The 15,082-nt window shown below is 41.6% G+C and overlaps 2 protein-coding genes across 5 annotated transcripts; both read left to right on the top strand.

Annotated features, from left to right (window-relative positions):
• The first annotated feature begins 243 nt into the window (after nucleotides 1-243).
• Nucleotides 244-3,924, top strand: phlda3 (pleckstrin homology-like domain, family A, member 3). Of its 2 annotated transcripts, none has more exons than XM_061736062.1 (2): nucleotides 244-915; nucleotides 2,915-3,924. In XM_061736062.1, exon 1 carries the CDS (start codon nucleotides 435-437, stop codon nucleotides 903-905), a length of 471 nt encoding a protein of 156 aa, XP_061592046.1. In that variant the 5' UTR covers nucleotides 244-434; the 3' UTR covers nucleotides 906-915; nucleotides 2,915-3,924. The 2 variants fall into 2 exon arrangements, with proteins under 2 accessions (XP_061592046.1, XP_061592045.1); XM_061736061.1 differs by having other exon boundaries at nucleotides 246-936.
• Nucleotides 3,925-7,589: 3,665 nt separating this feature from the next.
• Nucleotides 7,590-13,556, top strand: tnni1a (troponin I type 1a (skeletal, slow)). 3 transcript variants are annotated; one of them, XM_061736059.1, is made up of 5 exons: nucleotides 7,590-9,249; nucleotides 9,380-9,854; nucleotides 11,503-11,592; nucleotides 11,702-11,878; nucleotides 13,082-13,556. In XM_061736059.1, the coding sequence occupies exons 2-5, from the start codon at nucleotides 9,561-9,563 to the stop codon at nucleotides 13,166-13,168; spliced, it is 648 nt and encodes a 215-aa protein (XP_061592043.1). In that variant the 5' UTR covers nucleotides 7,590-9,249; nucleotides 9,380-9,560; the 3' UTR covers nucleotides 13,169-13,556. The 3 variants fall into 3 exon arrangements, with proteins under 3 accessions (XP_061592043.1, XP_061592041.1, XP_061592044.1); XM_061736060.1 differs by having other exon boundaries at nucleotides 7,592-9,569; nucleotides 9,723-9,854; XM_061736057.1 differs by having other exon boundaries at nucleotides 7,590-9,854.
• Nucleotides 13,557-15,082: the final 1,526 nt, after the last annotated feature.

Raw genomic sequence — 15,082 nt, 5'->3', positions numbered from 1 at the left:
GCACAATATTTGTATCAGTGTGTGCGCATGCCAGAAATAGGCACACGCCGCGGAGGCTACTTGAGGCTGATTTATGGTTCCGCGTTACACCGACGCAGAGCCTACGGCGTACTCTACGCCGTAGGCTCTGCGTCGATTTAACGCGGAACCATAAATCAGTCAATGTCGGTATTTCATAAGCAGCCACAATCTCCTCTCGCCGTCACTGGAGAGGAGGCGGAGTACAGATTGAAGAAGGGGGGAGAAAGTCCTCACCGGAGCCGGGCATGTCCAAACATATCCATGCAGACCAGACCAGCCTACCAACCTCCTCGGTGTTGCTGGTAGAGGTTGTATCCATCCATTTCATCAGAGTAGTGGGAGATTTGATGGAGTCGCTCTGAGGCGCACCTCTGCTAAAGACGCCCCGAGTCTTGGGCTGTGTGTTACCGGTCATGTCTCTCCCGGTGAAGGTGATGAGAGACGGGCTGCTGGAGAAGCGCAGCAGCGGGCTGCTCCAGCTGTGGAAGAAGAAGCGCTGCGTGCTCACGGAGGACGGGCTGCGCCTGCACAGCTGCAGAGGCGGCGGGGGGGATGCTGCGGGCTCGGCGTGGAGCCCCAAAGCCAAGGAGCTCCGCTTCGAGCGCATGACCACGGTGGACTGCGTGGAGTACAAGCGAGGGCTGGTGTACTTCACCGTGGTCATGGCCACGGGCAAGGAGATAGACTTTCGGTGTCGGCAGGACGGCGCGCCGTGGAACGCGGAGATCGCGCTGGCGCTGGTGCGATTCAAGAACCTGCAGGCCGTGCGGACCGGGAGGAACCGGTACCTGTCCGCACACCTGGGAGCACACCTGGGCACACACCTGGGAGGAGCACACCTGGGCACACATCTGGGCAGCACAGGGGAGGACGAGGAGCTCTGACCTGGTCATGGTGACAACACACTCCTCTCAGGTTGGAGAACACTGTTATCACTCATGTGACTATCAGCTTAAGATATATATATAGATAGATAGATAGATAGATAGATAGATAGATAGATAGATAGATAGATAGATAGATAGATAGATAGATAGATAGATAGATAGATAGATAGATAGATAGATAGATAGATAGATAGATAGATAGATAGATATCGATCGATCGATCGATCGATCGATCGATCGATCGATCGATCGATCGATCGATAGATAGATAGGGTGTAACGATACACTAATCTCACGATACGGTACAATACATGATATTGAGGTCACGATAACGATACGATATTATAGCAGTATTTTTTTAACAACCTTGAATGAGGAACATATGACTGGAAAAATGGTCATTTATTTGAAAGACACAAAATACAAAACAATGCTGTGCGTTTGCCCTATTGTTCCAGTTTGTAATGCTTTATAACTGTTTAAGTTTTAAAGAGAAAGCCATGCCAACCATTTTCCACAAACTGAACTAAAAGTAAAAGTCAGGTTTGCATTATGCATCTTCAGTTTCATACAAGTACAAATATTTTGCCACAAACTGAATAGTTTCTCTCATGTATGATTTTACTTTTTTCTTTTTTCGGATGCGCGTTACTAGTCAACACAGTAGATTAATATTAATATTCCAATATCGCGATACACTTTTTCACCTCCACGACACGTATTGTGACGTTTTTGTATCACGAAATTTTGTGGCACGATATATTGTTACACCCCTAATAGATAGATAGATAGATAGATAGATAGATAGATAGATAGATAGATAGATAGATAGATAGATAGATAGATAGATAGATAGGGCCGCTCATCAAAACATAAAAAACAACCACACTTCCATTCAGACAATAAAAGCCCATTAATATTAAAATAACCATGAAATAAAAGGTTACAAAATAGCATATAAAGTGCAAAATACAATACAGTCCAGTTGTGGCAGAGGTGAGTGTGTGAGTGTGTGTGTGACTGAGTTCAGGAGGAGTTAAACAGTCGTATTGCTGTGGGGATGAAGGATCTGGCTCCGTTCTGCAGTGTAGTGAGAGGAGCGACCGCTGCAGCTGCTCCTCTGTTGCTCCAGGAGGCTGTGGAGAGGGTGTCTGCTATTGTCCATTATAGCTTTCAGTTTGTTCAGTGTGCCCCTTTCCACCACAGATCTTAGCGGGTCCAGACTGTACTTGGACATGATTTTTTGACAATCTCCACCTAATAAGCTTTAGACTTTGTGTGTTCAGACTGGCCCACTTGACTGGAGTCAAGTGGTGCTCATCATTGGAGCCGGTTTATGACTAGATGGAATGAAAACATCCAGATACTTGGGGATGAGGTGCCACATGTCTGACAAGCACTTAGGTTAAGACCATCATGACAGTTATTCAGAAGTACCACTAAAGTGTTTGGAAGTTCCACTGACTCAGTCATTCCAGTGTTTCCTTGCTTTGGCCATGATCTGCCTTCACTGCACCTCCGTCTTCTTTGGACTCCAACCACTCTCACTCCAGGACATAATTACAATGCAATTCGAGCCTATAAAATAACATCTGCCTGCCTCTCCCTCTGTAGGCTGTGCAGTATTTTTAAATATACAGTACACATGTAGGCCCACATATGCACACTTTGTTTCATAGTTAATTAAATCGGACAGACATTCGAGGATCTTAATTTCATGTTATGTTTGCTTCTTCTGTGTATGTCACAACTTACAACAACAGAGTTATTTACTGAAAGTGGTTCAGAAAAACTGAGAGTAAGTCTGAACTATGAGCTCACAGTTCAGGAATCCACAGCGATACTTCCTTAGTAGAGCCGCAGTAGTCAAGAGCTCAATTTAACTTAGTAGCCGTGGTAACAGTGTAAATTAAGCCCATGCAGTTTGTAGAATATCGTCAGCTGCCTCAGTGTTGAAAGTATCACCTAACTACTGAACATTAAAGGAATGTCTTTTATTTCTACAGTCTTCCAGCTCCTGGGGTGTGAACCAATCAGAGGAGAGAAGAGTTCACCAGAGCCCATGGGTTTCCTTTTGTGGTGCACAGCATCACAAGATGTAGAGAAAAGCCACGAGTGAATATGCATCAAAAGACTGAGAGCAAAGGCACAAACACTCTTCTTGTCTTCCTCCATGAACCTACTGTCATACACAGCATAGGAAATTGATGTGACAACCGTGGATAACAGCTTTTTTTCTGCCATGACTTCATTGCTTGAGGTCAATATGGAGACTCCTGCAGGAAGAAGAAAAAAAAAAAAGGATGTCTTTTGGACAAAAATGGATCTGGATTACATTTTACCCTCTGTGCCTTGATGTTACAGAAACTATTCCCTCCTTAAGACATTATTTCTAGAGAGGCACCTATCCAGCAGCTGGTTATTGGAATCAGAAGATACCCGTCTAGTTGGGTCTGACCAGACTAGTTTTTGCTCAGTACATGCATCATTTGCACAGCCATGACTTTGTTTTTGTTTTTTGTAGGGGCAAGTTTTTTTGGAGCTAATGCATCAGCTTACACATTTCTGACACATGCACATTTTATTTCCATCAGTAAGAATTTCACCATCAGTGGAAAGTGAGTTGTATTTGTACACACTCTAAAAATAAAAATAGAGTTAAGGGAGCACACAGCCTGCAGCCTCTGCTATCTTACATTGTTAATAAGTTAAATACAGTTTATTATAATTCTAAGAAAGAAAATTTGACTTCAGCAGGTCAAACTTATAAGAAAATGAGAAATTGGACTCCTAAATGGTGCATCTCTAATTATTTACACTATTTTCAAGCTTTTGAATCAGTAGTTACTGTATTTCCGTCATTTTTTTGATTGAATCGCTTGCTTTGCAAACTTTTGTTCCGGACTGAATTGATATGAGTCACTCTCGGAAGTTTCACATGAAGAATAAATGTTCTGTTCATATTTGCTGCATATTCTGTTCTATGTATTTTCTGAAACCATGTACAGTATTAGATAGTGAATAAAATAAATTCATTTTTTTAGAACAATCTCTTAACTGAAATTTGTGTCCGAGCATGGGTTCAGTTGTGCACACGCGCATCGAGTCATGCGAGCTGGAATGTATTTTAGTTCAGACATCACTGAGCTCATCTGTTTCCGGTTGCTGTTACAGCCCCTGGAAAATAAACACACCTCGTCTCCACACACACACAAATGTGCTGCGGCGATTGCGTGTCTACCGGAGTCAGGACACTTTTTGTTCTGAGCTTTGTGAAAGACTAATGAGAAGCCCTCTGAGCCCGAGGCATGCGCACGCAGGCATGTGCACGCAGGCGTCCACCCACGCACATTCGCTGACAGGAGCACACCCAGCCTGTACTTAAGCAAAGCATCAGCAGACTGCTGGTAACAGGGCATGGCTCGTATTGCACACTTAAGCTTGTTTTTTTGTGTCTGTTTGTTAAGAGTCAAGCAGTCTGTGTGTGTGTGTACGTGCGTGTATATGTGTGTGTGTATGTGTGTGTGCTCTCTTCAGGAATAAAGAGTTGGTTGTCCTGTTGCTTCTCTCATCAACATGGAAATCCCCAAAAGAAGCCACACCGCATGAGTCAGCGAGGGACCAGGAGCAGTGAAATGAGACACCCACTGATGGATCTTTGCACTACACTGTGTGTGTGTGTGTTGTGGCTACAGAGTGTAAATACACACAGAAGTACATGAATGAAAGCTGTGAAAGAGCAAATGTGTGCGGTCAGTGGTGTTTATTTACCATCCATCCTTAAAATCTCATCCTACTGTGTGTATTCACACTCCTGGGTGAAATGCTCTGTCTAAGCTTAATAACTTCACCTCATTTTCCTAATAATAAAAACACACACTGTCATGAACTTTCATAAACCAAAACATAAAGCTGCAGGCGAATTAACTCATGTTAGATCGGAACTCACAGAATTTTCCTTCTGTTGGCATTAGTGTTGCTTTTAATGGAGTAGTTAATTTGATTAGTTTATCTAAGCTTACATTAAGAAAAGGAGAGAGAACAAATACATTTGTTTTTCATTGACCAAAATTCAATATTACACATAAAAACGTTTTACTTGTAAAGGCCCTATAGCCTACTGTACATCTTTTGACTTCTCCAGAGCGAGCTGCTATGTGGACGTTCAACCACTAGAGGTCCCTCTCTCACCTGTTAAAACAGATAACCTCTCCCTCATGTTTGAACTATTTTGGTTTGTTTAGATTTGGTGTAAAAGTGTATGCAGCTTTCCTATTTGTGTCTTTGATTCATATCACCTGCCTATTTTTTTATGCATCTGAGCACTTGTTTTAGATAATATTTTCTGTAGTTGTTGTCAGGTAGAAAATTGCCCTTCAAAGACAGTTCATTTCTCTGTGTATATTGAGTGCAGAATAAAGCTCGTCTGAGACGTGTTTGCTCTTGACTCTGCTGACTGGGTGAACTACTAAGCAGTTTCCTGTTTGGGGCGCCTTTTATTAGAGTATTTACTTGCAATTATCTCTATTTTCTATTTGGAATTTAATAAGTTTTAATTATGCTGTGATTGACAGTTTGGCGCCCACATACTATTATCCACTTTCCCTGCTGGTGCTAATATGGCTAATTAATTAATCCCTCACGAGTGCTGTGCCGCTCATATCACACCTAACATAGCTCCCGCTTTGCCTTTGTTTTTCCACTGTCTGCAGCTATAACCACCTCTACAAAGAAAGCCTGAGCGTGATCACCAGCTGTTTCTTCCCATCCAGCTGTTACTGACTGTGTTCTAATTGCCAAGTGAAATATTAATATAAGAACAAATTGCACTAGTTGATGTTGCTATCTGTGCACAACATACAACACCCTATTTTACTGAAACAGAGGTTAATAAATAAAAATAAAATGAAAGATGGAAAAATCTTGCCTGGGCTGACATCTTGAGAATGTGAACATATTAGAGCCCATCCATCCATCCATCCATCCATCCATCCATCCATCCATCCATCCATCCATCCATCCATCCATCCATCCATCCATCCATCCATCCATCCATCCGTCCATCCATCCGTCCGTCCGTCCGTCCGTCCGTCCGTCCATCCATCCATCCATCCATCCATCCATCCATGCATCCATCCATCCATCCATCCATCCATCCATCTTTCCTCAGAGTCACGAGGGTGTGGAGTAGTGTATCTCAGCTATCTTGCAGGTAAAAGGCACATCAGGTAGCCAAGCCATTGCAGGGCCATAAGAACCCGTGAAAGGTAAAAACAAATGTCCTGTGCATAGATGACCATAGATATATTCATATAGTGGGGCCTTTCTCTGCTTGTGTTGTGTGCATGGATTTTTTTCTTGGTATTCTGGTTTCCTTCAAAACATGCAGCTAGAATGACTGGAAATTGTAAATTGCGTGTCGGTGTGTATGTGAACTTACAGGGCTGTTTGTCTCTTCTTGTCAGCTGCACTCTGTTTGCTCCAGGATGCAGCAGACGTCCCACTTCCTTAGAAGGCTTTGCGTCTTTCTCATGAGCTCTTTTCTGTTGTGCAGTAACAGAGAGCCTTGTTTCCCTGCTTCCATTTGGCAGTTTGACAGTACAGCCGAGAGCTCAGATCCAGCATCTAACAGAGACAGCCACAAAAATCACTGAAGTCAGACAATATCCCGGTCTGAAAAGGTTTCAGGCCAGGAGTATAGGGCACCTGCAATCAGATATTACTGTTTTAAAACATTCTTCATCCCTTTGTCCAATAAAGCCCTCAACAACACCTACAGATGATAAATAAATAAATAAATAAATAAAAAAATATACTTGAACTTGAACATACAGATGAAGCTTGTGTAATACTGCATTCTTTATGTAGTGATGTCTTTGATCATTATAAACAAATGATCTCTTTTCAAGTTCATTTGTCTGTTTTATCCTGCGAGGGTAAAGCTACAGGTTTTGAATATTTGCCCCCGGTTTAGCTTTGTGAATCTGTGACAGACAAATGGACACACTGGACAGTTGGAGGTGGGTTTGACTAATAATAGCTTCCACTAACAAAAAAAAGAAAGAGACAATGGGTGGTGCACTTAAATAGAGGGATACCACATAGATTTGTTCATCCTGCCTCTGCCATAGGTCCATCTCCTTCTCCTCTCTCAGACGTTGGTAAGATCATTTCATGTTGCGGCATATATACAGGACTGTCTCAGAAAATTTGAATATTGTGATAAAGTTCTTTATTTTCTGTAATGCAATTTAAAAAAAAATGTCATACATTCTGGATTCATTACAAATCAACTGAAATATTGCAAGCCTTTTATTATTTTAATATTGCTGATTATGGCTTACAGTTTAAGATTAAGATTCCCAGAATATTCTAATTTTTTGAGATAGGATATTTGAGTTTTCTTAAGCTGTAAGCCATGATCAGCAATATTAAAATAATAAAAGGCTTGCAATATTTCAGTTGATTTGTAATGAATCCAGAATGTAGGACATTTTTGTTTTTGTAATTGCATTACAGAAAATCACAATATTCTAATTTTCTGGGACAGTCCTGTAGATTTACAGGTGTGGTGTTAAATATATTTAATTAATCAGAGGACAGATTGAGTGCATACATCTACTTGGTGTAAACATTTCTTAAACATATCTGGTTCTGTTTAGTACTAAAAAAATAATTCTGCAAATGTAACAGCATTGTTTTTTCATTTGATTGATCTTTATTGAATCTGAATTAAGTTAGAACATATAACATCTTATTCTGAACCTAATTTCCTTCCTGGGTTTGGATGCAAATCGTGACCATTTCAGTCAGAACAATCTGCAAGATGATTCATGGAACTAAAACAGAATATTAGGTTTCAATCTGTGTCCAAAGCTGCTCAGCTTGAAGTTCGATGTTGACGTGAACTTTACAAAGCACCAGAAGATGCTGTTGTTGTTTTTCTTCTCTTTCAATGCCAAGTTGGATGCATCCCAGAGATTTGCAGGCATCCATGAGTTTCTAGTATGAAATCCCTGATCCAGACAGTAGACCCTGGAGCACCATCACCCTCCACAGCTGTCTGTCAGATGTACCCTGGTCTATTTGGGGAGGCAGGCCACTCCAAATTCCTCTCCAACAGATAATCCCAAGGAGAAAGATGGGGATGAAGGATGTAAGAGGTGGATCAGGGATGGCTTTTGGTCTGGAATTTTCCAAATCAGCTAGAGCAGCTTCACAACACGTCATAGGATGTTTTACCTGTATGTAGCTTCATTCACAATTTGTATGAAATAGTGAAACGGGAGATGGACATGAATTAAGGGTAAGATGAGGAAAAATAGAAAAGAGGGGATTTTACACTCTGATAAAGGGCAGATGTGCAGGAGACAGAGGGAAAAGAGGCATAAATGATAAGCAACTTAAGAAAGTTTCACCCTCAGCCTCTGTAATCTTAACATTTGGCGCTACGAGTAAAAAAAGGGAACAGGACTGTTTCTACATAGTTTTTTTAAAAGTCACTAATCATTATTCTTGACTTTTATCAAGCTATTTCAGACGTATATCCTTAAAGATAAAGATTGGCCCCTCATCCTCTAACTAACAACATTAAGAGATTTATTTATCATACACATTATCAGTTGAAATTGTCAGACATACTTATACACTTACATCATTTTAAGTTATTTATTTAATTTTTAATGAGATAACTATACAGTTCACATTTTTTTAGCAACTTTTCTTTTTAAAGATATTTTTGGCTTTTATTTTTTTAAATTAGTTAGACAGGAAACTTGGTTAGAGAGGAGGGAAGGCATCCAGTAAACAGCCATAGCCCGGGATTCGAACCTGCACCCCCCACACGGGTTGATAGTATTTAAGATAGTATATAGATAGTGAAAAAGTATATACTTTTTTATGATATAATGAAATTTGCAAGTTAACCCTTTTTTATCTCTTACTTCTAGTTTCTATCGAATCACCAATCTGTTACATCCATATAGTCATACTTTTAAGGTCAACTGTCTGATTTCTTTCGAATTATTTTTTATTTATTCTCCATAGATATTTGTCAGATTATATTTCTATTCGATTGTATTATCTACTGTAATTTGTTTTTTAAGCTACCATGTCAATCAAGAACAACAGAAGTCTGACAGTCATGTGTCAACGGTCTCATGTTTGTACGACTGGCGTCTGCTTCTCATTCAGGCATCAGAAGTGTGAACAGATGATGTGGTCCATCTGGCTGCGAGACACACGCTCCAAACTGTTATGTGTGTGTTTGCGCCTGTGTGTGTTTCTAATCTTTTCTGTCTCTCTTTCAGTGAGGTCTAATCAGTAGGATGCCAGAGCATGTGTGAGTGATTAGGCTTTGTGTTCTTATTATAGATCATTTACTCATGCACATACACACACTCAAAAGCTTATACTGTCTAATCTTTGCTTATTTTTGGCTTTTAAACAATGTTTGCTCTTCTTCTTCACAGGCAAGAGGTGAGACCGCTTCAACTACTAACTGTGATCAAAGCATACAAGTGTTACAACTATAATTCCGCTTTAAACTCCTTAATTCACAATATTAAGCCACAAAAGAACTACTCACATATTTGTATGGATAATATCCTTTCTATGTAGAGGAAACCAAAGATCTCAGCTTCAAGGAAGCTGATGCTAAAGGTAAGTCTTTTACAACCTGATCATATAATATACAGCCACAGGAGGGCGATAGAGATGACAAATAACATGAAACATCTGGTTCTGACACCCAGTTGTCTTGCCATGCATCTGACTTTGTGTGTGCCAGTGTCTGAGGAGGATTTGTTTGTGCAGAGTCTGATGGTGGCAAAGGCTAAAGAGGAATTGGAGCAGGAGGTTCTTGACAAAGAGGAGGAGAAAGAGAAGTACCTGACAGAGAGAGCACCTGCTCTTCACGCCGGCGCTCTGAGCCTCGCTCAGCTACAAGTAACTAGTCCTTAAATCTCCAGATTTTGCCACTCTTCTCTTCATTCATTTCTCAAAAAACGCTCAACAAGCTTAAGCTCTTGTCTTACACTTGCAGACAAATGTTATCAAGGCCCCTCTTCTGTTTATTCATCTTTTCATTGTAAACCAAAATAAATGTCTAATTACACATTTGTTTTTATTCAAAGAAATGCAGTTCTCTTAAAGCAGCACAACGTAACTTTCAGCTTTTCTGAGTTTGGCGGCATCTTTTGGACAAAAGCGGTATTGTTTTACCAGAAAGAACACTACGTTTCCCATGAGCACCAGCGCGTACTGCCGGAAAACTCCTGTCCCGTCGCGTGCATTTGTTTTGATGAGAGAAGACGGGACGCTTTTCTGTTTCACCAAGTGAACAGACAGAACGCAAAAAAAAAGATGTTAAACTGCTGGAAAGGAACTGGAATTTACCGGGATACCTTAAACAAGGAAGCCAGGGAGCGGTATATGGAGAAAATAATGATTATTAATTATTATTAATTATAATAATAATTAATCCCTACTGAAGAGCCATGTGTTTCAATAAATTTGTATAATAGTACAAAATACAGTACATGTTTTGTATCCCTCTTACTTCTCTTTTCTTTTTTTTGACCGCTATATTATGCGGAAGAGGCTCCGAGGCGTGAACAATATTTTTGTTTTCCTCGTGAGATTATTTTTTTCCTCTGCAGCTACAAATAAGAGTTAATATTTTTTCCTCAACAAACTACCGTAGTTTTATCTGAAGATTGGGGTTAATTGCACCGCAGAGAGCTGGCGAGCAACTGCGTTTAGCTGGAGAAGTGGGGAATAAAACCCGTGTTTTGACCCGTCTGTGTGAGTGTTTGTGGTTTAAGGCTGTTTATGGTTCTGCGTTAAAGAGAGAGCCTACGGCGTAGGGTACGCGGCGACACGCACCGTACGTTGCGTCAAAGATCCTCTATACACTTTTTTTTTTTTTACACATTTATAGAACGTCTCTGGTTGCGTGTCGCCACGTTCCCTACGCCGTAGGTCTGCGTCGATTTAATGCAGAACCATAATTCAGGCTTTACTGTGTGGAAGCCGGTGTTTGGTCGTTACAGCTGCGATCCAAAGCGAGCCGACGACTCTTTCACTCTTTTACTTTGTTATATCAGATACTTGGCCTGCGTGGTTCTGCCTCCGAGCAGGAAACCGTTGAAAAGTTAAACCATTAGGATCTTTTCCCCACGTCTGTTGTGTGGAGCTGCTGCAGCCACAACGCAGCAACAGGTTCTGAGGAGCTCTGTGCTCCAAGCCCCGCCCATTTTCGTCTCGACTGCGAATCGGGAATGAGGGGGAAGTGACGTATGCCGTAAAGCAGTCAAAGTCGTAACGATTTGTAGTTTTTTAGTGTGGCGGGGTTCCTACCATGCTCCTCAAAGTTACATAGTGCCAGTGAATGTGATACAGACCCCTCAGACCATGACAGAGGTGTCATTAAACCTGTTGGAAGTTGATGTACCATCACAATGACTCTGGAAATATGATATTAAGGTGGAAAAGTTACGTAGTGTCGCTTTAAATTAAAATAAGAGTTTCCCTTTTTTTTTAAGCGACTCTAAAAAGGATTCTGAATGATCTCTCTTTTGCTGTTGACATGTAGGATCTTTGCAGAGAGCTTCATGCCAAGGTAGATGTGGTTGATGAGGAGCGATATAACATTGAAGCCAAAGTCATGCTCAACACACGTGAGGTGGGTTCACATCATTTTCTTGGTAACCTTCCAGGATGCACCATGATGGGAAACTCCTACAGCTCTAACTGTGAAGATATCTCAATTCTCAATTCTGTCTTTGGATCAGATTAAAGACCTGAGCATCAAAGTGCTGGACCTCAGGGGGAAATTTAAGAGGCCTAATCTTCGACGTGTTCGTGTGTCTGCTGACGCTATCCTCCGCTCGCTGCTGGGCTCCAAACACAAAGTCTCCATGGATCTTCGGGCCAATCTCAAGTCTGTCAAGAAAGACGACACTGAGAAGGTGCTTATAGATGTACAAAACAGAAAAGAAACAAAAAAACAAGAGACATGTATATACTGCACAAACCAGCCTGGGAAAGAAGGAAGTCCTGAGGGCGCAGGCCTGCATGTTGCCACTGTTAAAGGGGGCCTATTATGGCATTTAATACCTATTTTAAACAGGCCTTGAATGTCTTAAAAACAAGTTTTTGATTGATTTTGCTAAATAAATTAGAAATTCAGCCTCTGAGCCATGTCTTTATCTTCCCAGTCTCTAACCTCATTATCTATGAGGGATTCTGAGTGGGCGGGGAGGCTATGATAATGAGGCTCTGTGCTGATTGGCTGCCTGAATGACGCGATACACCGCTACGAAAAAATGGCGGAAGCTCCGGCTGGCGGAGTTAGTTGTGGGCGTGGTTTCACGCATCGGAGGCCAACCTATGTAATTCACATTTTCGTTATGTAGCGACGGGAGCAGAATCTGGCTCATCCGGACGGCTGTACAGACACTGCAGAATTTGGTTGCTTTCTTCCTTCTCCTGAGTTGGCAGGCTGAGGGGAGACCACTTTATATATGTTAAAGCAAGAGAAAACTTGTCTTTCATAATAGGTCCCCTTTAAGTTTCACATACTTTCAAGGGTTCAGTGCTTAGAACGACAAGGAACAACTGAAAAATGTATCTTTGTGCACCTGAAAGGTGTGTTCGAGACACAGAGCAGTAGGGCAATAAAGTGTGGAGACGGGATGTGTGAGAGGAGGTGTGGTACACAATACAATGATCTCATTGTACACAAGAGAGTAGCTTTTGTAACCCACTTAGCTCACTAGCCAGTGTTTGTGTGTGTGTGTGTGTGTGTGTGTGTGTGTGTGTGTGTGTGTGTGTGTGTGTGTGTGTGTGTGTGTGTGTGTGTGTGTGTGTGTGTGTGTGTGTGTGTGTGTGTGTGTGTGTGTGTGTGTGTGTGTGCGCTTGGTTCTTGTGTGAGTCTGCATGTGTGGTTACACTGATGTGTCAGCCTCCCGGGGCATTAAGATGAGGAAACCAGTTATACAAGTACAGTTGGTGCAGTATTCTCTAGGGGGAATCTGGTTTGATAGCAGGAATCCCAAAGGCTTTGCAGGGCAAAGCGATTGTTTGAACCAGCTCTTATTCTCAGGTCCAACAAAAACAGTTTTCATTTTCAATAATCTCATAAGCCATCCATCTCTCGCATCCACCTGCAGAAAAGGCCCGCAGAAGACAGCGACTGGAGGAAGAATGTGGAGGCCATGTCGGGGATGGAGGGAAGGAAGAAGATGTTCGATGCTTAAAGGTTCAGCTCAGTGAAACCAGCAGATGGGCTTTTGTCATGAGCAACATCCCTGTATCATAATTTGTTTGTGTTTTAGTTAAATTCATCTGCCATGTAATATGATTTATTTTATTCTAGTAACTGATAAAATGTCAAAATCTTTTACATGTATCTCTAAAACAATTACATGGACAGAGTTATACCATAATTAACAGAAATACTGAGATGATAACTAGCACTTAGGCCACATTAAACTGCATATCTGATAGTATTTTTGGTTGGGGATAAACTTGCTGTGCATCTGTTACAAAATTATGTTGTTCATGCTGCATCAAGTGGATTACATCAAAACTTGGCAAACTTGTCAAAACAAAAATATGAGATAATAAATAAAAATTCCTTTTTCATGAGTGATCAGCAGGCATTTTCTGTTTTCAATCACTGTCTCCATTTGTGCTTTAAAAGACCATACTCTCCTCAGAATGGTAATATCAGCTCATTACAGTAATCAAACTCTTACATTAACGTAATCTACGTTATTTCCTATTCTTCAGTATAAAAAATCCTGCACCAATGTCCATGTCAATGTTTTTTTATGCCACTTTAACTGCTGAGGACAAAATTGTCCTACTTGAAATTCTGTTTAAAAATTGCGCATTTAATTTAAAGGAGCATGAGGCAGGATTGAGGCAGGATTTATGAAAAACATTCATATACGTTTTAAGTTTTCTAGTAATAATGTCAGATGAAGCGTTCCAAACCCAAAAGAATGAGTCCTCTAGTGTATCTCTCCGTTGCCTTGAACAGGCTGTGTGCTGCAAAATGTGCTGCAATTCTGTCCCGAATTTCCCGCGCTGGGCTGCGGATGTGACGTCACATGACGCTGCATGCGCGTTCTCCCCGTTCTCCCGTGCCGGCTTCACTGTTGGCTGCAGTACCCCCAACGGCCGTCGTGGTGAAGGGTGGCGCTAGACAGTCTCATTTCTTAAAAGGAGCCTCATGCTCCTTTAAGTATTTTTTTTAAGGAGCAGGCATGCTGAATTCTGAAGTCGGGGATGTCGCGGGATAGATTTCAAAATCCTGCTGTTAGTTTATAAATCTCTGAATGGTCTTGGACCAAAACACATCTCTGGTGTCCTGATCCATTCTGAACCAACCAGAACCCTCGAGTCGTCAGGGTCATGTCCACTTTCTGCACCAAGCGGTAGAACCAAACACGGTGTAGCAGCATTCAGCTTTTATGCTCCTCATGTGTGGAACAAACTCCCAGAATGCATCAGCGCTGCTGAAACTCTCTTTAAGTCAAGGTTTTATTTACTGTCCGAACATTTTAGTTAACCACCACAACACACTACAACCTTTATTTCTTGCAGCCCATTTGTTTTTTCTTTATAACTTGTCTGTCTGTCTTTAATTCTGCTTTTAAACTACTTTACTTTATAAAGCACTTTAAGATGTTGTTATGTAAAGCACTTTGAATTGTCTTGTATGAGAACTGTGCTGAGGCAGCACGGCGGCTTGGTGGTCAGCACTGTTGCGTCACATGAGAAGGTTCCGAGTTCGACTCCCCGGCCCGGCAGCGGTCCTTCTGTGTGGAGTTTGCATGTTCTCCCCGTGCTTGTGTGGGTTCCCACCGGGTCCGGCTTCCTCCCACAGTCCAAAAACAGTGTGTCTGGTTTTCTGTCTGTATATGTGGCCCTGCGATGGACTGGTGACCTGTCCAGGTTGTACAGCTGCACCCTGCACAGGATAAAGCAGGTATAGAAAATGGATGGATGGATGAACTGGTCTGTACAAATAAACTTGCCTTGCCTAGATTAGGTTTTCCTCATCATACATAGTTGGAATTCCGACTTCAAGGGCATTCAGGTTGAAAGTTTGGAGCATTTTGAAATCTATTCAGTGATACCCCCGACTTCTGAATACAACATGG

This window comes from Cololabis saira, chromosome 12, assembly GCF_033807715.1.
Source record: "Cololabis saira isolate AMF1-May2022 chromosome 12, fColSai1.1, whole genome shotgun sequence".
Classification (NCBI taxonomy): Eukaryota; Metazoa; Chordata; class Actinopteri; order Beloniformes; family Belonidae; genus Cololabis; species Cololabis saira.
The sequence above is the reverse complement of the archived record's forward strand: the minus strand, read 5'-3'. Positions and strand labels throughout refer to the sequence as shown.

What these genes read in the sequence shown, in the direction of transcription:
- tnni1a (XM_061736059.1), top strand. Translation starts at nt 9,561, where the DNA reads ATGCTAAAGGTAAGTCTTTTACAACCTGATCATATAATATACAGCCAC. An exon ending in TGAGCCTCGCTCAGCTACAA is followed by an intron (nt 9,855 to 11,502) that starts GTAACTAGTCCT and finishes GTTGACATGTAG; the next exon opens with GATCTTTGCAGAGAGCTTCA. An exon ending in TCATGCTCAACACACGTGAG is followed by an intron (nt 11,593 to 11,701) that starts GTGGGTTCACAT and finishes TCTTTGGATCAG; the next exon opens with ATTAAAGACCTGAGCATCAA.
- phlda3 (XM_061736062.1), top strand. Translation starts at nt 435, where the DNA reads ATGTCTCTCCCGGTGAAGGTGATGAGAGACGGGCTGCTGGAGAAGCGC.